Below are 22,006 nucleotides of genomic sequence, written 5' to 3'. Positions count from 1 at the left end.
AATATTGGGTCCCACTTTAACTAATATGTACTTGCACTGAAATGAATGATTTGTTACAAAGTATTTATTATGTAAATACACATTTTTAAACTGTACTTATGCTTGATTAAATACCTGCATGTAATTATATCTGTAATTAATTTCTTTAATTACACAGCTGACCATCGTTTACACCTTAACCCACCATTAAACCAACCCATATAACAGAACATGCCCCTAACCCTACCCATATCCCACCTCAAGAGCACCAGAAGTGGTCTGCAATACACTGTGAACAAAGCAAGCACACTGTATTAATTTTTAATGCAAGTGCATAGTAGTTAAGGTCACCTAATATAAAGTGGGATCAAATATCGTGTCCGATATTAAATGTTAAATTTTTTTAGCATGTTGAGCATGTCGCTTTTTTCCAAAAACTGCGCAGCCCTACTTAAAATGTCTTTAAATCTAACAAGAGAATGAAAAAAAAGTCATTCGGGACTAAATTGGGCTATGGCAAAATTAGAAGTGCATAAATAAATGTATAAGAAGTTCATACATCTCACATAAAAGATGAAAACAACATTGATTATTAACTTAAACAGCTGTGCTGCAACAGCAGCTCTCTGAGACTTGTTTATCTGGGACAGTGTAAGTTCATCAAGGGTTTACCAGCTTTATGCTTTTGACATATACTGTCTTTCACAAGTTTGGAGTCAGATTAACTTTACTCTTTTTTTTTTTTTTTTAATCTCTTTTATCAGCATTTACAGAAAATATTGTAAATAATATCACAATTATTAGTTTTATTCCAGGTGTTATTTTTTGAGATTTCAGGGCCATGTGATGTTCATAACATTCTAATATGATGATTTAGATTACAAGAACCATTTCTTATTATCAATCAATATTCAATATCAATATCAATATTGAAAATGTTTATCATGTGGCTAAAACCATGATATCTTGTGAAAAAGAAATCTTCTATAACTTCATAAATGTGTTTACTGTCATTTTGATCAATATTAAGCATACTTAACAGTATTAATTTATCTCTTTTTCTCTAAAAAACTACCACAACAAAAAAAACTTATTGACAGTGCAAGTTAATAGTCATAACTGATTATATGACATGGTCAGGGCTTTTGTCAAAAAAAGCTACTAAAATGAACAAAAATAACCAACAGATTCAAGACAGGTGAGTAAAAATGTGCACAAATAAGCTAAACAAATATGGCTATATTTTATATTTAATTTATATTATTCATTCATTTATTTTCCCTCTGCTTAGTCCCTTTATTTATCAGTGGGCACCACAGCGGAATGTTTTACACAGCGGATGCCCTTCCAGCTGAAAGCAACTCTGGCCAATTTAGCTTATTCAATTCACCTACCACATGTCTTTGAACTGTGGGGGAAATGGGAGCACTGGAAGGAAACTCATGAGAACACGGGGAGAACATGCAAACTCCCCACAGAAATGCCAACTGACCCAGCTGGGGCTCGAACCAGCACCCTTCTTGCTGTGAGGCAGCAGTGCTAACCACCAAGTGGGTAATAAACCAGTAGTTAATAAGGGGAATTGATACCCAAACTAAAGTGTAACAAAATATATATATAAGCTAGTTGGAAAAATTAATTTCCTATCCTGATACATATATACTGTATATATGCTTTCCATCCTCTCTCTGACAATAGGAATATACAAAGTCCTGCTGAACTTACCTGGTCAGATACATTATACCAGCCGTAATTGAACGGACTGGGGCGATCTTCAGGAGAAAGCGCCACCACGACCAGGTTATAACAGGCTCTGGAGGTGTAGAGCAGGATAACTACCGCCCCGATGGCTGTGGCCTGGCATACTGACGTCCCCTGGATCACAAATCACAAGCATCACCACATTTAGACAGAAATGTAATTGCTTTTCCAAACACCACTGAAAGCAATTAGCTGTGCCGTTTCAGTGTCAAACTGAAAACACTGCACAGTCATGTTCAGAATCCCAATGCTGAAGTAAGCCAGTATGCAAATATTTATGCAAACAGGAAAAGAAACTTGGGGCCAGATTTATTTAACAGCCTAAAATGATGCAGGTGATTCCAGTGAGCAGTGGCATGCTTTTTTCAGGCAATAAAAGCACGAGTCACCCCAAAATTGAAAGTTGCATATTATTTTCTCACCCTCAAGTCATTCCAATCCTTAGTATCTTTTTAGATATTTTGAAGAATGTTGAAAAAAATACTATGGAAGTCAAAAGACCAGGGGCCTCATGTATGAAGACTTGCGTTGAATTCATACTAAAACACTGCGCCCGCACGCACAAAGCTGTAAATGTGTGTATGTGTGTATGAAACACTGGGTATGCGGAATCCCACGTATATTCTCTTTGTACATCTGAATTAATGTGAAACTGAGCGCACGTGCACGAGCGCAAAACCCATCCCTGCCTCCTCCCCCTAATAAATATTGTAATGACTCTACTTTGGCAAAACCAAGTGAAAAAAGCAATGGCAAAAGCAAGCAAACAAAGAAACTTTGAACAGAATGTGAATTGGAGGTGCTCCTTTAGGAGGTAGACCGGAGAAAAACAATGTTATTTGCAAGTTGGTCCTCCGGAATTAATAACAAAAAAATAAATAAATTGAGAGGGAGAGTTTAGCTGACATGGTTAACGCAGTAGGGTCTGAACAGCGCACTCTGAGTAAATAAAAAAAAAAATGGTCCTATGTAAAGGTGTAAAATTTTATAGTGTCTATTTAGGCTAAGTGCACATAGCACACCTCGTTGGAATAAGCTAGTTGGTTGAGCGGCAAACAGCAGCGTGAGTGGCGTAGCTCCTAAAGCGCATGGCAACAAGTTTTTACACGTTCGATCATGAGCTCGGATGGAATTCAGCGTCTGATAAACTCATTCTTCTTTTTTCCCCCCACTACATATCAGATTTTGCCTACTCTTCATCCAGAGAAAGAAAAGTAGGAATCATTAATAAGTGTGTGTATTGTGTTAAGCGCATTTGAGCATCACACATTATCTGCACATTTATTGAATGGAAATGTTTCCGATTTTTAAGATTGTACTCTCTGTAACATTAATACATTTTGATGTTAATATTTTGTGAATATGGACATACAATAATAATAAAAAAGCATAATCTAAAAATAAACAGAATCTTACTGCTCGTCTGTGTGGACACAAACATATTTGTTGTTTATATTTATCGCCATCGTACTTGGAGTAAATAGGCCTTTACTGTTAGTTTGCTATGAGGGAATGATGCGCATAAATGGCAACGCCCCCTACTCAATATTCAGTTTCGTTTGAAAGTACAAGAAATACACTGGAATAAAACACTCTGAAATAAAAGATTGCAATTACTGTATATATTCATCTCTCTTAAATGCATCTAAATTAGAAAATCCTGCAAATGCATAATTAGAAAACCCCTAATATTTTCTTGCAAGTCTTTACTAAACCCCCACTCTAAAATTTAATGCCAAGAGTAAATCTGACCTTTCAATTCCACCTGCATTCCTATCGACTTACCTTAGACTCTAGGTAGACGTTGGCAGAAGACATTTTAGCGATCTTGAAGATGCAGATGGCGAGTGAGACGGCACAGAGAACGAAGAGGCTGTCGTTGACCAGCACTCGAGCTAGAACTGCATCTTTAACCTGACTCTCGCCAGCATCGCCCTGAACCAGCATGGCACACGTCACATTCACCACCAGGAAAAAAACACCGGCCAGGAGAAATCCCAGTCGCAATGGCACCCTATCAAGAGGGGAGAGAGGATTTATTACTTCAGAAAAATACAATCATTCCTTCCACAATGTGTTATTTATTTGTTAAGCGCTTTGTTGAGAAAGCACTATTTCAAATAAAACTTGTTACTATGATTACTAAATATCACAACTCATACTGTACATCATTCATAAGTGCACTTTATCCTAAACAATTGGGTTGATTTTTCTGAATACTTTAACGTTGCAATCTGATAATCAAAATGTAATGCTTCTTTCATCTTTTTTTGTGTTATATGTAAAAATACAATGTAATATTCAATGTGTTATTCATTCATTCATTTTCTTGTCGGCTTAGTCCCTTTATTAATCCGGGTTCGCCACAGCGGAATGAACCGCCAACTTATCCAGCAAGTTTTTACGCAGCGGATGCCCTTCCAGCCGCAACCCATCCTTGGGAAACATCCACACACATACACACTCATACACTACGGACAATTTAGCCAACCCAATTCACCTGTACCGCATGTCTTTGGACTTTGGGGGAAACCGAGCACCCGGAGGAAACCCACGCGAAGGCAGGGAGAACATGCAAACTCCACACAGAAACACCAACTGAGCCGAGGTTCGAACCAGTGACCTTCTTGCTGTGAGGCAACAGCACTACCTACTGCGCCACTGCCTCGCCCTCGTTACATGTTATGTTATGTTACATGTTATGTAATATCCAGTGCATCCAGAAAGTATTCATAGCGCTTCACTTTTTCCACATTTCTTGTTACAGCCTTTTTAAAAAATGGATTAAAGTCATTTATTTCTTCATAATTCTACACACAATACCCCATAATCACAATGTGAAAAAAGAGTTTTTGAAATTGTTGCAAGTTTATTAAAAATAAAAAATCTGAAAAATCACATGTACATCAGTATTCACAGCCTTTGCCGTGAAGCTCTAAATTGAGCTCAGGTACATCTGCTTCCACTGATCATTCTTAAGATGTTTCAGCAGATTAACTGGAGTTTACCAGTGGTAAATACAGTTGATAGACATGATTTGAAAAGGTATGCACCTGTCTATATAAGGTCCCAGGGTTGACAGTGCATGTCAAAGCACAAACCAAGCATGAAGACAAAGGAATTGACTGTAGACCTCAGAGACAGGATTGTCGAGGCACAAGGCTGGGGAAGGTTACAAAAAAATTCTGCTGCTCTGAAAGTTCTAATGAGCACAGTGGCCTTCATCATCTGTATGTGGAAGATATTTGAAGCCGCCAGGACTCTTCCTAGAGCTGACCGTCCATCTAGGTTGAGTGATAAGGGGAGAAAGGCCTTAGTCAGGGAGGTGATCATAACTCAATGATGGTCACTCTGTTTGAGCTTCAGCGTTTTTCTGTGTAGAGAGGAGAACCTTACAGAAGAACAACCATCTGTGCAGCAATCCACCAATGAGGCCTGTTTGCTAGTGTGGCCAGATGGAAGCCACTCCACGCCTGGAATTTGCCAAAAGGCATCTAAAGGACTCTCAGACCATAAGAAACTAAATTCGCTGGTCTGATGAGACTAAAATTTAACTTGTTGTAGTGAATGCCAGGCGTTACATTTGAAAAAAAAAAAAAGTTAGTACAGAAAGTACAGAGACACCCTGAATGAAAAGAGAATGTACTGAGGAAAGGCTGTGAATACTTTTGCACATGTGATTTCTCAGCTTTTTTATATTTAATAAATTTGCAACAATTTAAAAAAATATTTCTATTTATCATTATGGAGGATTGTGTGTAGAATTGAGGAAATAAATGAATTGAATCCATTTTGAAATAAGACTGTAACAAAAAAAATATGAAAAAGTGAAGCGCTATGAATACTTTCCAGATGCACTGTATGTTATACATGTTATATGTTATGTTATACGTGTTATATGTTATGCATGTTATATGTTGTTATATATGCTATATGTTATACATGGTATATTTTATGTTACAAGTTATATGTTTTGTTATATGTTATGCTTTATATGTTGTTATTTGTCATGTGTTATATTTTATGTTATGTCATATACCACATTGTTTTTATCCCTTTCTGTTGAATAAAATTATGTCTTCTCCTATAATACTTCTTAAGGGAAATACTTTTTTTGCTGCATAAATTCAAGCCCAATTCTATAACGCTTCATGCTCAGTATTTTGCTTTACTCACACATATAAAACATATATCGCATTGAATAAATTAAACATGAGATGTGAGCTTAAAGACATTGAGCCGATGGGCGCAGTGGGCTCTGTCTGGGCCAGAAGTCAATCCTCTCTTGTTCCCCTTCCCCCTTTTTTTCATCCCGACTCAAACAGGGGACGAGTGGAAGACCGAGAGGATTTCATCTCCAGGCTTTTCACTCAGCATCAGGCTCTAATCATCTGATCAAAGCCCTCGTTTGTACAGACTGATGCTCCAAATGAAAAAAAAAAAAAAGATTGAGTCTGTATTAAGTTGTCTCAAGCTTCTTTTGATATTTCAGCTAAGTCCTAAATTCACACTCCAAATTTTCTAATGCCATAAGATAGCTTTGACTGAGAATCAGAAACCGCTTGCATTAAAGCTGATATTTGCTGAAAACTGCTCAAGAGTAACAGTAAAGACATCTACAATTTTGCTAAACTGATCTTTCTATTCCTCTCTCCCTCTCTTTTTTCTCTCTATCTCTGTGTATTTATATAAATCTCAGGGGTTTATCCTGATGATGAAATTATTGCTACTTGAAACAAACATATTTCGTTTGATCTTTGTAATATATTATACTTGTAATATTGCAATATATTTAATCATTTCTAATAATGGTTTGCACAATAATATCTAGCAAAAAAGGGTATTTTTAAACAGTTTAAATTTGCAAATTTGAGCAGCAAATGAGAATGATTCCTGATTGATCATGTGACTAAAAATTGGCACAAAAGTTTACTTTGCATTAGGGGAAAAAGATTGTAAAGTACAATAAAAGGGCTATTTAAATTGAATTATTATTTTAAATCCATTAGTTATTGACACATTTACACTAAAACAATGAAGTTTGCTGTTTGTTTACACTACTAATTTAAATTGAGCTGAAACAACACAATTGTTGAGGATTTTTTTTTTGCAACAGCTTAATTGTTTTATGTTTAATCCAGTTAAATTTGTAAAAATGTAATAAGTTAACTTAATCCCTTTATGTTGTCCCAACACAAATTGATTGTGTGGAACCCAGCATTTTTACAGCGTAGTAGGAAATAATACTACACTGTAAAAAAAAATGCAGGGTTCCATACAGTTCCTTCATGTTCCAACACAAATCAATCAACTTAACTTAATTGTTTTTTGTTCAATTCACTTAAAGTTGTAAAAACAGTTAAGTTGTTTTTACAGTGTCAGACTATCTTAGGGTGTCTGTTTTCAAATAAATACTGTAATTATCGCAATATTACATTTTTGGTGCTTCATTAAGTCTGTAAAATCTACAATCATAGACTGTATTGAATTTAGAAGACACACTGGAGTCTGGAAGAGCAGATGTATTTTACTGCATGTCAGTACAGAAAACCTGGGGGGGTTGGACAAATATAATAAAGGTGTATTGGAAAATGGATTTGTTTACTTTTATTTTAAAAAAGGGAATACAATAATTATAAAAACTATAAAAAGTTATAAAAAGTTTTAAAAAATAAAAAAATATAAAAAGTTAACTTAACAGTTCCAAGTTACAATGGGTTTACTTACATTATTTTTGTGAACTTGTTGCTTTCAAAGCAATTGGTTTACTCGCTTTAAGTAACTAATCACTTTTTGCAAAGTATGAAACTTCAGATTTTCAAAATTTTTTAAAACATCTTTGGTGTGCACCTGAAAAAATAAACTAATAGGTTTAAAATAAATGGAGGGAATTTAATGAAATATGTATTAAATGGCTGCAATTTGACTATACTGCAAAAATAAGAAAAAAAAAAAACATTTATGCAAGATCTTAGTAGTGACAACAGTTTAAAGTAGTCAATGCAAAGAAAGAATAAATTGTTCACACTAGTTCTCTCTGTAAATCAGTGGTTCTCAATTCCAGACCTTGTAAACCCCCCACACCCCCTCCCTCCCTGCGCATTTTGAAAGTCTCTTATAATTGACACACAAGGATCAGTTCATGGAACTCTGTTAACGAGTTAATGATCTGAATCAGGTGTGTTAAGTAGGAAGATATAAAAAATATGCAGGGCGGGAAGGCCCGAGGACCGGAATTGGGAACCACTGCTCTAAAGCAACCACATTATGAATACACAGCATTTACAGTGAGAAAATCAAGTCTCTTACTTGTACTTGTTGAGCTCTGGGGAATATTTTGCTTTGGCTTTGAAAATCACCTATGGAAGAGGACACAGAAAAAAATAGTTTTAGAGCTATTCCAGTGTTATGGCTGTGACATTTAAAGTAAAATCTCAAAACATAAATTCACAGAAAAATCCTATGCACCCGGATCAGCCATTGTACTTTTGTCGACATTTTTGCATTTATGAGGGAAAAGCTTCTGTATGTGACAGATGTGAAATGGGCACTTGTGTGACTTTAAAATCAAATATAATTGTTTGAGAACATTGACAGAGATATTTTTAAATATTTTTAAAACACCAACATAGGGTTTTGCTATTTTGGTGAAAATGTAACTTTTTTTCATGGCAAAGTTGACATTTGCATGAAATTGCTTACTACCAAATTTATAAACCTAATTAGTACGAAATCTAGTTTGGTTATTTGAGGAGAGGTGTTATCAGTAATGGGAAAAAAAGATGTTTTCACCAAGCAACTTCTTATATCTGTAGTAATGACTAGCTTGTGCTAAAGCAGAGATAAGAGTGACGAGGACCAGGCCGTATCTCGGAGTTTGTTTAAACAGAAACATCTCCTGGTTAAGCAAACACCCTCTGAGCTCAGTAACCACTAAAAAGTTATTGGTTATACCTGAGGTCCGTGCAACTCAGCCTTAAGGTCAACCTAAGGTAAGCACAACTACGGATGCTTGCACAACAGTCACTGATAAGCGTTTTTGGGCCGTTTTCACTGACATGGCCTTCATTTAGCTCAAACCAACTACATAACATTCATTAGCAGGTGATGCACACTTACTAGCATTCAAGAGATAAGACTTAAAATATAATGCATTCATAAAAATCCATGAAACTGATTCGACCAAAAATTAAAAAAAATGACAATATGTATTTAAAGTAGGGCAATATTTTGTATTTCTGCAATATTTATTGCACTATGAATATAATTATTTCCCCAGATATATGGAATAGCTCAATTTGGAAAGAACTCATAATTTATATTGATTAGGGTGATTTCATTGCCCACATAATCTGTATACATTTGCATAAATTTATTTTAAAACATTTTTGTTGAGTCTAACTGTAATTAATTGTAAGCTAGTGAAACCACATAGTCTTCATTATATAAAACGCAATTAATTGCAATATATTTTCATTATAATTTCTTGGCCTTAAAAACAAATGAAACGGGCACTTTCACTCTATAAAAGGGTAACTGACACAATTACTCAACAATATGGTAGCTGGTCAGCTATAATTCCACTCAAATTTTCCTCAGGGATGAATAAACAGAAGCTGTACATTGCAGGTCCTGCGATGTGACTATTGCGAACGATCACATTGCAATATTGATGCTGAAACGATAAATTGTGCAGGCCTAGTGTAACGCAGTAAAAGCTTCTTTAAAAAATAAATAAATTAATAAATTAATTAAAAAATTTAAGCAAAATAATAGCTGTTCTCTTCATCAAAAAAGCCTGAAAGAATTGCACCATAATTTTCATGTTTTCTACATTGATGATAATAATAATAATTATTAGCATTAGTATTTCTCGAGAACGATTCAGAACATTAGAATGATTTCTGAAGTATCATATGACACTACATTGTAAAACAAAACAGGATCAATTAATCATGACAATGTGTTAATTGTAAATTGTATTAATATAAATATATTTATTGTATTAAATAATAATTTTATTATTATTTATTAATAAAGTTAAGTCAGTTTGATGTAATTTAAGTTAAAATGACTCAGTTAACTTAATTCAACTACATATTTTAAAGCAACCATGTATTAACAGTGGTTAGGATAAAAATACAGCTAAATAAAATGTAAACGTAAACATTGTACTTCCAAAAATCGCAACTTTCTCACAATGCTGTTATTAATGTTTTCTGTCTGCATCAACCATGATAGTGTAAAATTGTGTTCATATAAAAATTATGAATAAGAAATAAGTAAATAAGGGGTTTTGTGACACTGTGAAATAAACGATACAGCAAAATATGAAACGATAGACTTCTTATTTTGTCCACAAGATGTGTGTGTGTGTGTGCACGCGCGTGTATACACCCACACACTAGGGGTGGAACGACATTCGATTTTTGGAAGTCAACTTTTGTTAAGTCAAGTCCATGTCTACTAGACATGGGAGTCATCTAAATCGCAAATTGTGGCATGCTGTAAATACACATTCTAGTAAGAATAACAGATATTTTATGCATACGTCCTCAGCACAGAGATTTATGTGAAGTTATTCACAACATAACGCACAAAAGACAAAGGCTAAAACGTTCATCCTTATTACACAATCAGAAACATGCTCAGATTTTTTTCTCTGATTGTGTGCGCTAGAAAGCTACTCAAAATCCTGCTCAAGTCGGACGTTTTTTGATTACTGGCTCATCTTGATTTTCAGATGTCTCCTGGTGGCATATATTATATTGCAGAGCTCTAGAGTAAATACTGCATTAATGATGGTCAAATGCTGATACTTTTGTCATAAGTTACATTTTAAAATATCACCTTAAAAATGTCCTCATTTATTTTCTGAAAAAACGTATGAGCCTAACTTCTCAGTTTTTACTGACTTTGCTAGATGGTTATCCTATCTAAAGTGACTGAAAGCCTTCAACAGCAGGTTGACCACATGAAGACCAATTGAACCCTTTCAGCCATAGCAAGAGATTACAAATCTGTGATTTCTAGCATATTGCATCAGTAAAAGGTCCCCCAAAATGGGTGGTCGTCCATTAAACTGGTTCAAAGAAAGTTTTATGTATTTGCATCCGATGGGATACTTATGTTCGTCATTAATCTGGGGAAAGACTGACGCCTGAAGTGTGTGTAAAAGAGATCAAGTGTCAGAGTTCATTGAGGTTTCAGCAAATGTTTATAAGAAGCTCTTTCAGCAACATGCGGCTCCTTCCCTGTGTTCATGCTAAACAGTAAAGACCCCGGTACTATACGTATGAAAGTGAAAAAAGTTGAACTGAAATGACATCATTTGGAATAAAATCCAAAGCTCTTTTTGAATTCATTTCGTCAGCCCGAAACTGCTCAGCAAAGTGAGCTTTTAGGGGTGTTTACTCCACACTTTAAAAAATAAAAAAATAAAAAAAAAACTTTTACTGCCTTAAATATTTTAGTTGAATCAATTGATCTTTTCTAGTCATCTCAACTTACATCAAAGATATTAAGTTAAACTTTTTACAACTTAAACAAATCAAATTAAAACCAGGTTATCTTATTAAAATAAGTTGAAGTAACTTAAAAGGTTTTGTTGTGATGGCTTTTTGTCATATTATTTTGTACAGTGCAAAACATCTTTGAGCTACCATTGGTCTTGTGCATTTACGCAGTTGCCGAGGGTGTTCTGGGACTCTGCCTTCTTTGGCGTACGTTTATTTACACTCATTTAATTTCTTATTCCACGGAGGTCAGACACAAGAAGAAGAAGAACAACAACAACAAACTGTAAAGTCAAGTATAGCAGAGCTGTTTTTTACGGAGCTGATAATCATAAAACTTTTCTTTTCTCACAGCCGCCATTGTGGTTTTGTTTAGCGTACAACTCTGCCTCCTGCAGCACGGGGATGTATGAATGTTCGAAGACAGTATACTGCCAAAGAAAAGGATAAAGTTCGTTCTTCTATTTTATTTGAAGTACACCCGGGCCTTAAGTGTTTAAAAAGTGATCATAAATTGTTCTTCAATTCAGTCTCCATTTTGCTCAGCCTTAAACTTCTGAACAGTAGTGTGTGAAAATATGCATGCTTTAAACGTAATGATACTAGGCCATTGAGGGCTTTTAAAGGTCTGTATACTATAAACCACAGACCTTAAATTTCTGCACCTGCTGATTTAAAAGGGGTCTGGCTTTTAAGATTAAAGTTATATTAAATTAGATTAGGGTAGCACAGAGGCTCAGTGGTTAGCACTGGTGCCTCACAGCAAGAAGGTCGCTGGTTTAAGTCCTGGCTGGGCCAGTTGGCATTTCTGTGTGGAGTTTGCATGCTCTCCCCATGTTTGAGTGGGTTTCTTTAGGGTGCTCCAGTGTTTCCACAGTCCAAAAGACATGTGCTATAGGTGAATTGAATAAACTAAATTAGCCTTAGTGTGTGTGTGTGTGTGTGTGTGTGTGTGTGTGTGTGTGTGTGTGTGTGTGTGTGTGTGTGTGTGTGTGTGTGTATGAGAGTGTATGGATGTTTCACCAGTACTGGATATCGGCTGAAAGGGCATCCACTGCATAAAACATATGCTGGAATAGTTGGCGGTTCATTCCGCTGTGACGATTCCTGACAATCAAGGACTAAGCCGAAGAAAATGACTGATAAAATAAATTAAATTGAAAAGGATCCATAATACTAACATTTAAAGATGGAAAAATGGAATATGTCGCTTCGTTTATACTGTTCCGACAATGTGTATCAGTATCAAAAACAGTCTACGTGTTGACTAATAGCACTGCAGCATTCAGAACAGCTCAATTATTGTCAATATTTTTCAACAGCTTATTTAAACATTTACAGTTTGCTTCAGCACATTGACACATTTCCAATTAGGCTAAGGATCATGGGAATTTACTAGCACACTGTTTAGGAAACAACAGTGAAAACTTGCACATCATGGCAACATTCTACTCTTGTCTTTCTCCAATCACAATGATGATGATTAAGATTATTGACAGGGCCTAAAAGAATTATTCTCTGCTGCCAGTGACCCTTGACTTACTAACTTAAAAAAACAACTTTCCTTTACTTACTTAAAGTACCTACCAAAAACTATGACAATTTTTCTCCGGCCTATGTGAAACTAAATGTGTATTATTTTACTAAAACTCACACACAATAAATAATAAATAATCATTTAACTGGGGGAAGATCATTTAATTTAAATTATTAATTTTCTTCTCATTATTATTATTATTATTATTATTATATTAAATGATAAAATGATCGATTAAATAAATAACTGAATACATTTAAAATGTATTTTCACATTGAAAAGTTTTTCAGAAAACAAATGTAATATTTGATCTTACTATGGTCACACTTTACAATAAGGTTCATTAGTTAATGTTAATTAATGCATTCACTAACATGAACAAACAATGAACAATACAATTACTACTGTATTTGTTCATGTTATTTAACGTTAGTTAATGAAAATACAGTTGTTCATTGTTAGTTCATGTTAACTCATGGTGCATTAGTTAATGTTAACAAGCATGGACTTGGATGTTAATAATGCATTAGTAAATGTTCAATTATGATTAATAAATGCTGTACATGTGTTGTTTATGGTTAGTTCATGTTAGTAAATGCATTAACTAATGAACCTGATTGTAAAGTGTTACCCTTACTATTACCATTATTGTTACTCCTACTCTTAAATATAACAAGTAAATTTATGTAAAATCAAACCTTAAACCATTCCGTTTTAATCTGGCAGAATCCTATATTTTTAGAGACTTCTCTTTTTGCTTACAGCATATTTATAAACCATTCTCATCTTCTCAAAGTCTCTCACAAATGCTGGTAATAAGGTTCCATTTAATCATACTTGTCAAGTGTTTAATTTGGGCCCTGTTTGTTGACCATAATGAAGAAAAACAATTAACAAAAAAACAAAACAACAGGTGTCTGTATATTACGCAGCACAGTCTCAATATAAACAGGTGCCTCCTTCTACATTTTTGCAAAACATAAAATAAGTTGTTCCAGGTACATTTCATTGCACAATTCAGGTGATAAATCCACTAGAGGACGCTGTCTACATGTTTACAAATCTAAAATATGTTACTTAAACTACATTTTGTTGAACACTTCAGACATGCATCCACGAAAAGGCTTGTCCCATGTGCAAAATCCCCCACTTCTTGAGTAAGGAACTACATTTTAATTTGATTTTACTACACTACTTTTACCATTTACTATTACAAAAAAAAAAAATCCATTCTATACAGTATGAATGCGAAGAGTATAAATGAATCTCGGATGTACCACATCAGTCATTTGCCATAATCACGTGACCTATTCGTGTCAGTTGCGTTGCTTTACTCCTATTCTTGAATTCTCTCTGTAACTATTAATTCGGACATACTACTTGGCTCACATACTGTTTTTAGCATACTATACAGTAGGGAAGTATGTGATTTCGGATGCAAAATAGTTGTAAAGATCACCCAGCAAACATTGACCTAAACCCTCCCTAAACTTAACCAATAGTGTATTTAAAAAAAAGACGCTATTGTGACTACATAATTTTACCTTGATTTTACGATGCCTTTATCTATTTTGTGTAACTGTGCTTCACTGGAGAGTGTTCTGCATCAAATACAACACTGTCAGCATATGGAGAAAGCCAGAATGCAACATATACTTGATTACAAATCATGGGCACGTTTAAGGTGTTTTGAGATAGTGTTGTGCAAAATAATCCTTTATTTGTCAATAATATATCTCTGTAAATATCTTTAGTTTGAAAAGGTAGAAAATTTGGCATCATACACTGCTTCGTTCATTTAACAGACAAACTGCAGTCAAACCTGTTGAAGTGTGTCTGTCTAAAGCTTCACAAAATTGTTGGCTGAAGCACGCATTTCCAGCAAGTCTGTGTTAAAATGGTTGAAATTATGAGACACCTACAAAAATGTTTTGTAAAAACCTGTAAATTTCTTTAAAAGTATCTGAATCAGAAATTTCTCTCATGGATATGGAGAGGAGAAAGAGTAGAAAACATCTGAACACGCTGTGAAAGTAAGGACACTTTCAATCACTGGAGAACGATACCAGTCTCATAGGCTGCGCTTGACAGCCTTCAGTGGCACATGTGCAAATTGAGAACAGATGCTGTGCTGTTAGTATGCACATGAGGCATCTGCAATGACATTACAGGTTTTATAAAAGAAAAATTACAGTGTTCTCAATTAAAAGGTCAATAAATTCAACCAAAGTAGAATTTTTGCAATTTCAAAGAAAGTATAAAATATAAGTGCATGTGCTGTTGCTATGCATACATATTGTAATATTAACATAGGGGGGGGGGGAGGGGGGGTCATAAGACTCATGGTCTGGGTCATATTACAGATTCTGAGTCATGGATTGGATTATTTTTCAGAGCAGTGAAACATAATGAAAAACAACTAGCATTACAAATCTAATTTTCAAACATTGCTACAGACCAGAAAACAGTCAACATATATAATAAAAATAAGTGCTTTTATTTTTGTGTTGGTCTAAAATTACGGCAACACTTTACAATAAGGTTCATTAGTTAATGCATTTACTAACAAGAACTAATCATAAACAACACATGTACAGCATTTAATAATCATAATTGAACATTTACTAATGCATTATTAACATCCAAGTCCATGCTTGTTAACATTAGTTAATGCACCATGAGTTAACATGAACTAAAAATGAACTACTTACTGTTATTTTCATTAACTAATGTTAACTAGCATGAACAAATACAGTGGTAAATGTATTGTTCATTGTTTGTTTATGTTAGTAAATGCATTAATTAACATTAACTAATGCACCTTATTGTAAAGTGTGACCAAAATTACAGTACTGGCATACACAAAAAAGGAATTAAATTGAAAATACACTGCACAGAAACTGCACAATAAAAATTAACAGGGAAATCTGGGCAAATCCCAGCGTGCAAAAACACATTAAGAACTAATTTATGAACCTAACATACTGATACACATCCATTTTCTTCATCAACTGTTCGCTGAATTCACTGGAGAAAACAATTGGGCTTATGAGGATAATTACCAACATGACAGATCATTTTGACTTTTTTGTGTGTGCATTTGTCCAAGCCAAAATGTGTGGATTTGCAAGTCCATTTGAAATCACAGATCCATTACAGCACTATTTTACATTGCAATATTTTAGCAGGAAGCTATAATACATTTCTTACAGCCTTTTTTTCATGATGAACGGATTGTTGAAGATGAACAGAATTTGCTTGAAATTTCAACATTCCTGCAAATCATCCCTTTCAACATATCTTTAACTTGTCACACGTGATGATAGTACTGCATTCTTGCTGAAATATAAATTATTTAGATCAGCAACAATACAAAAATATCTTACTAACTCAAATGTATGGTAAATAAATAAATAAATAAATGAAGTAAATAAATGAAGTAAATAAAAATAAATAAATAAATTAATTAATTAAATAAAGCCTGTAAAAGTTTTAATATACACAGGCATTAAAATGTTTATAAAATACAAGGTGACCTATTCTTTTAATATTATTGGACATAAATAAATAAATAAATAAATAATTCATCCAATTTGTTTAATTTGCTCTCCCTCATGTGGTTCCAAACCATTGTGAGTTTCTTTCATCTGTTCAACACAAAAGAAGATATTTTGAAGAATGCTAAAAACATGTAACCATTGACTTCCATAGTAGGAAAAACAAATACAATGAAAGTTAATGGTTACCGGTTTTCAGCATTTTTCAAAATAACTTCTTGTGTGTTCAACAGAAGAAATTAACCTTAAACAGGTTTAAGACAAGTGGGTAAATGACGCAGAATTCAGTTTTGGGAGACTTGAGTCACTTTAAATGTGGGTATAATATCATTTCATGCATGTCTGACTCAAAAAAATATTTCAAAGTATGTCTCATTCAAAGTAATCGACACGCATTGAAGGTGTAAATAATCGATAGTTGTGTGCTGGTGTGAATTGTGCATGTTCATTTGTCATCACGTTGTCAGCAGACACATCCGAGACTTTGCTGAGACACATAGCACAGCATGATTTCCAGTCAAACAGAAGAAAGGCACCCAAAAATAAACACAGAAACTGCACCTCGCGTTTGTCATCTCACGAGAGAGCAGGAGGCTCCAGGGACCTGTGCTGCCTCGGGCTCCGTGCTTTCACAGAGAAAAGACAGCGTTAAAAGCTCATATCTATGCGCTCTCTCCTCTCCCCACCCCGAACCACACAGTCTTACATGCAAAAACAAGGTCAGCACGCTCCACATTCAACACTCACTGCCAGCTTGCAGATTAGATACTGCAGGGTTTTGTTTTTTTTTTCATTTGTTTGTCACAAGGTGGAGAAAGGTACAGGTCAGATATGATTATGTTTACCTTTTCTGAAAAAACTAAATGTTTGGAAATCATTATTATAAATATAAAAATACTACAATGCAGTTTCTAAGGTGTTTTAAGTGGTTGTCTGTTTGCATTGTAATTCAGTTTTACTTTGAAATGTCTCTATATTTTATTATTTAGTATTTTAGTTTAAATTTGAGGAATTATGCACTGTAAAAGATATCTGTTAATTAACAGTTTCCGTATTTTGTGTGTTTTCTGTGTTTTTGCAGTTGTGAATTGCATCATGGGGCCTTGATCTCTGCTCTGTCAACTTTTGATGTTGTAAATTCAACTCTACAGTTTAACAAAGTGACTTTTTCATTGACATTTTGGTAGTTTTGAATAATGTAATGTATAAAAAGGTTATAAAGAAAGAAAAAAGTCTTTAAAATAATAGAAAAATGCACTGGCAATTTATTAGAAGGTCTTTGTAATGTAATATACAACACCAACCCAGACAATATATCACTTTAAACTATTAAAGGTGCTGTATGTAAGTATTTGACCTTTTTACAGCATAAAAATACCATAATATACCTGCAGACATTAAAGAAACATGCTAAGTAAACATACTTGTTTATCTGAAAAACAATGGTGAAGTTAGAAATTCTGCTTTGAAAATGTGTGCTATGTACCGGAACAGCTGTCTTTGTTTCTGTTCTTTTATGCCCACTCCCACTTTAGCCAATAATATTTCAGCCCCCCTCCCCTGTTGCCTTGCTGGAAAATTTAATTCATTCAGTCAGGAAGGCTCTTAAAGCATGCATACTGGAACGATATTCAATCTCTGGTGAACAGTAGAAGAATCCAAAATGAGATGCAGATTCAGAGTCTTACATGAGGTTTTAATTAGGAAATGATATTAATATTACGAACAAAACATTAGGTGAGCAGGTTACATTGTAACCCTGTGTCCTAACAACATTATAGATAGAGAAATTTGCAGTATTAAACAATTTGGCTGTTTGCACCAAACGAAACAGATAAAAAAAATGAAATACAGCCATTCAGAAGCACAGAATAGTGCACTTACTGCACTCCAACGAAATGGGAAGGTTTATAACCTAGTTGATACGTATTAAATATTTTTAATATTATTAAATGCTGAATCACTGATACGTGTTGTTTTGTGCGGAGTAAGTTCAATTAAAAAATTTTATTTTATTTTCAAGATCTGAGGTGAACTATCTGCTGCTGCTTTCAGTATAAGGCAATAAATGGCATGTAAAATGGCATTCAAATGTGCATTAAAACAAGTGGAACGAGACTGCTAAAAAGACAGTAAAGAAGGCTACCAATTGTAACTCCACTGTAAGTTGCAAGTTACATTGCAAAAATAAAAAGGTTTTTTGGTATGTCTGGGTCTGTTTTGTAAACTCTAAGCTAACCAAGACTGATTACATAATTTTCTTATTTGTTGCGCTGCACCAAAAAGGACTTGAGTGTGAACACTGATAGTTAGTTAATGATTTCATGATTATCGTTTTCAAGATAATCCACGATAAAAATTCTAACATTAATATTACCATTTAAAATTATTTACTATTATTAACAATATTTTCAATTTTGCTATACTTTTATTTATTCCTGTTGTAATTGTATTTTAATTTTATTTGTTTGCTAATTTATTTCGGCGGCAGTGTTCGAAAATGGGGGGAAAGTTACAACTTTAAATGTACAAAATGTTTTGTTAAAGCTTGAGAAAATCATTACAAATAAATGTTTAAAAAAAAAAAAATATTACCATTTAAAATTTTCATTATCATTTAAACCGTGATCATCATGATTAAAAAAAAAAACTCTGTAAATCCAGTAACATTGTGATCAGCAAATCATGAAATTGCATTCATGTAGACAAATAAAAATAGGTGGTAAAAAGTATTAAAAGTTGTGAAAGACAGTAAAATGTAAACAGGTAAAGTATGTTGTATTTCTTTTATTAAAAAGTGTGCATTTTATTTATATTTTAGGATAGGGCAGTTTTTTGTAATTTTTCTACAGATAATTTTGTACTGGGCACCACGATGGCTCAGTGGTTATCACTGTTGCCACACAGCAAGAAGATTGCTGGTTCAAGTCCCAGCTGGGCCAGTTGGCATTCCTGTGTGGAGTTTGCATGTGAATGTGTTTGAATGTGAGAGTGTATTGGTGTTTCCCAGTACTGGGTTGCAGCTGGAAGAGCATAAGCTATGTAAACAAATGCCAGAATAGTTGGTGGTTCATTCCACTGTTGAGACCTGACAATAAGAAACTTAGACGAAGGAAAATGAATGAATTAACTAATAATTTAGCATCCCAAACAGTCATTGCATCTCTAGTTTTGAAGGATAACTTTAAAAAATAAGTTTATTACTAGTTCTACTACAATAATTGAAATAATTGACATGAATTGAAGAAGACTTTTTCTAAAATTTAAACGAAAAAAAATAAGAACTGTATTCTGAGCTGGGACAGACATGTTTTGCTTGGGATAAAATGTGAACTCATGACTTCCATAACACACAAACACAAGCTACATTCGGTCAGTCACAGGAAAAAAAAAAAAAACAGGAAGCAGACAGCAGCCTTCTTAGTAGATAGATATTTAAGCCCCATCTGTGACCCACGACAGATATTTTTCTTAGTTCCTTAAATGTATTTTTACCATGAGACATCCACTTCACACTGAGTCATGCTTTTGAAAATGCATAATGCTGCGGTTCGGTGTCATGAGACTCTGTGAGGTTAAGTATCGTTCCTCTTTTACTGATGGTGTGAAATGTTATCGCTACTTGTTGTGCCACTTTCAAACAAGACGTTTTCTTACATGATTAAGCAAACTTTTATTCAAGTAGAACTAGTTGTTTAAACGTGACACATAAAATATGTTTAATACACTTTTTTTCAAACATTGAAAGTGAAAGTAATACTTATTTGTGTATGCTATCAATTGATTTGTTTAAAAAGCAAAAACAAATACATGTATGTATAGAGTATTCCTCACTTAAAAGTAAAAAGCCATTATTAGATGTTGATAAAAACCTAATCAACCACAAATCCAATTAATATTAGAGCTATACAATATATGGTTCCTGCATCAATATCACAATGTCATCATTCACACAAGTTTTGATGCCTGTGATTGTATAAGGATTTTAAAAGCATTCGGGTACAAGAAATTGTACCATTTGTGACCTTAACTATGATTAATTTTATTGAATTATATTTATAATTTATTTACTGTACCTCAATACTATTTGACTGAGGTATTAATAAAGCATAACATTGTATCTTTTTCTTGAATGTGTTCATAGATTTTTATGCATGAAAATACTCACAACATGTGCAAATACAGAAAAGTGTTGCAAATAGCACAGACAAAAGCACAAACGAAAAGGTGTTAGAGGAACCCAAAAATTCTAAAGATTGTTTATTGGATTTTATGGAGATGCACTTCCACTGCAGAATCATCCCAATCCATCTAACATTATACATTCTTTACAAATAGAGATATTGAGCTCTATTTTAATAATCTAGGCGCAAAGTCTAAAGTACATGGTGCAAACGCATTAAGGGCATGTCCAAATCCACTTTTGCTATTTTAAGGATGAAAAAAAATTACAGTTTGCGCCATGGCGCATGGTCCAACAGGGTTGTGCTTTTGCTCTTAATGAGTTATGGGTGTGTTTTAAGTATAATGTGCATTAAACCAATTATAGTCTCATCTCCCATTCTCTTTAAGAGTCAGTTGCATCGCAAAAAAAATAAATAAATAAATAAAAATAAAATAATATATATATATATATATATATATATATATATATATATATATATATATATATATATATATATATATATATATATATATATATATATATATATATATATACACACACACACATCTCAATGTTAGATTTTTCCAGCATTGTTCAGCCCTAATTGATGTTTTGAAAAATGTACATTAATTATCGATAACATTACATACCATGTGCACAGCCACAAAGATACATCTGTTGACTTTTGGTCTAAAGGGATTTAGTACATTACTCCCATTCAACCTAATGCACCTTTGCCACTTCATGATTTATTTTACTGTAAATACTGCTTCCACACCCCCTTTCTTCTGTAAATAGTTTTGGTAAAAATGATATAAGAATGCAAATGTAGTTGAAGTCAGAATTATTACCCCCTTTGAATTTTTTAAAAATATTTTCCAAATTTTGTTTTACAGAGCAAGGAAATTTTCAAGGCATGTCTGATAATACTTTTTCTTCTTAAGAAAGTCTTTTGGTTTTATTTCAGCTAGAATAAAAGCAGTTATTATTTTTTTTAAACACCATTTTAAGGACAAAATTATTAGCCCCTAAAGCTAATTTTTTCCCCACTGTCTACAGAACAAACCATCACACTTTTACAATGTAGATTGTGTCAAAGTAGCTTAACATATAGGAATTCTAGCAAATTAAAACAGTGTCAGTCCAGTTTTCAGAGTTTAAGTCCAGTTTAGTTAAGTTCAGTGTGGTTTAATTTTCATTGCTGAAAGTCCAAACACTGAAGAGCAAATCTATCTATGCGCAGCTCCACAAGTCCCAAACCAAGCAAGCCAGAGGCAACAGAGGCGAGGAACAAACTTTACCAACTGACGAAAGTGGAGAGAGAAAAAAAAAAAAAAAACCTTGAGAGGGAGCAGGCTAAGTTTGGCATGACCATTTCTCCTCTGGCCAAACTTCTTGTGCCGAGCTGCAGTCTAGGTTGGTGAATGCTGTACGTCTATCTAGTAAAAAGCTACAGGTGTACAGGCTGGCCCACGAGATCAATATGGAGACT

The 22,006-nt window shown here is 33.9% G+C and overlaps 1 protein-coding gene across 2 annotated transcripts in view; it reads right to left on the bottom strand.

Moving 5' to 3' along the window:
- The window catches only part of gpr137c (G protein-coupled receptor 137c), a 49,838-nt gene that overhangs the window by 6,355 nt on the left and 21,477 nt on the right, over positions 1–22,006 (bottom strand). For both annotated transcript variants that reach the window (XM_005169819.5, NM_001007433.1), the window contains 3 exon segments: positions 8,050–8,099; positions 3,526–3,754; positions 1,705–1,854 (listed from right to left, as the gene is read on the bottom strand). In XM_005169819.5, coding sequence (XP_005169876.1) covers positions 1,705–1,854; positions 3,526–3,754; positions 8,050–8,099 — 429 coding nt within the window.

Source organism: Danio rerio, chromosome 17, assembly GCF_049306965.1.
Source record: "Danio rerio strain Tuebingen ecotype United States chromosome 17, GRCz12tu, whole genome shotgun sequence".
NCBI classification, from domain to species: Eukaryota; Metazoa; Chordata; class Actinopteri; order Cypriniformes; family Danionidae; genus Danio; species Danio rerio.
This window is presented reverse-complemented; position numbering and strand designations above follow the sequence as displayed.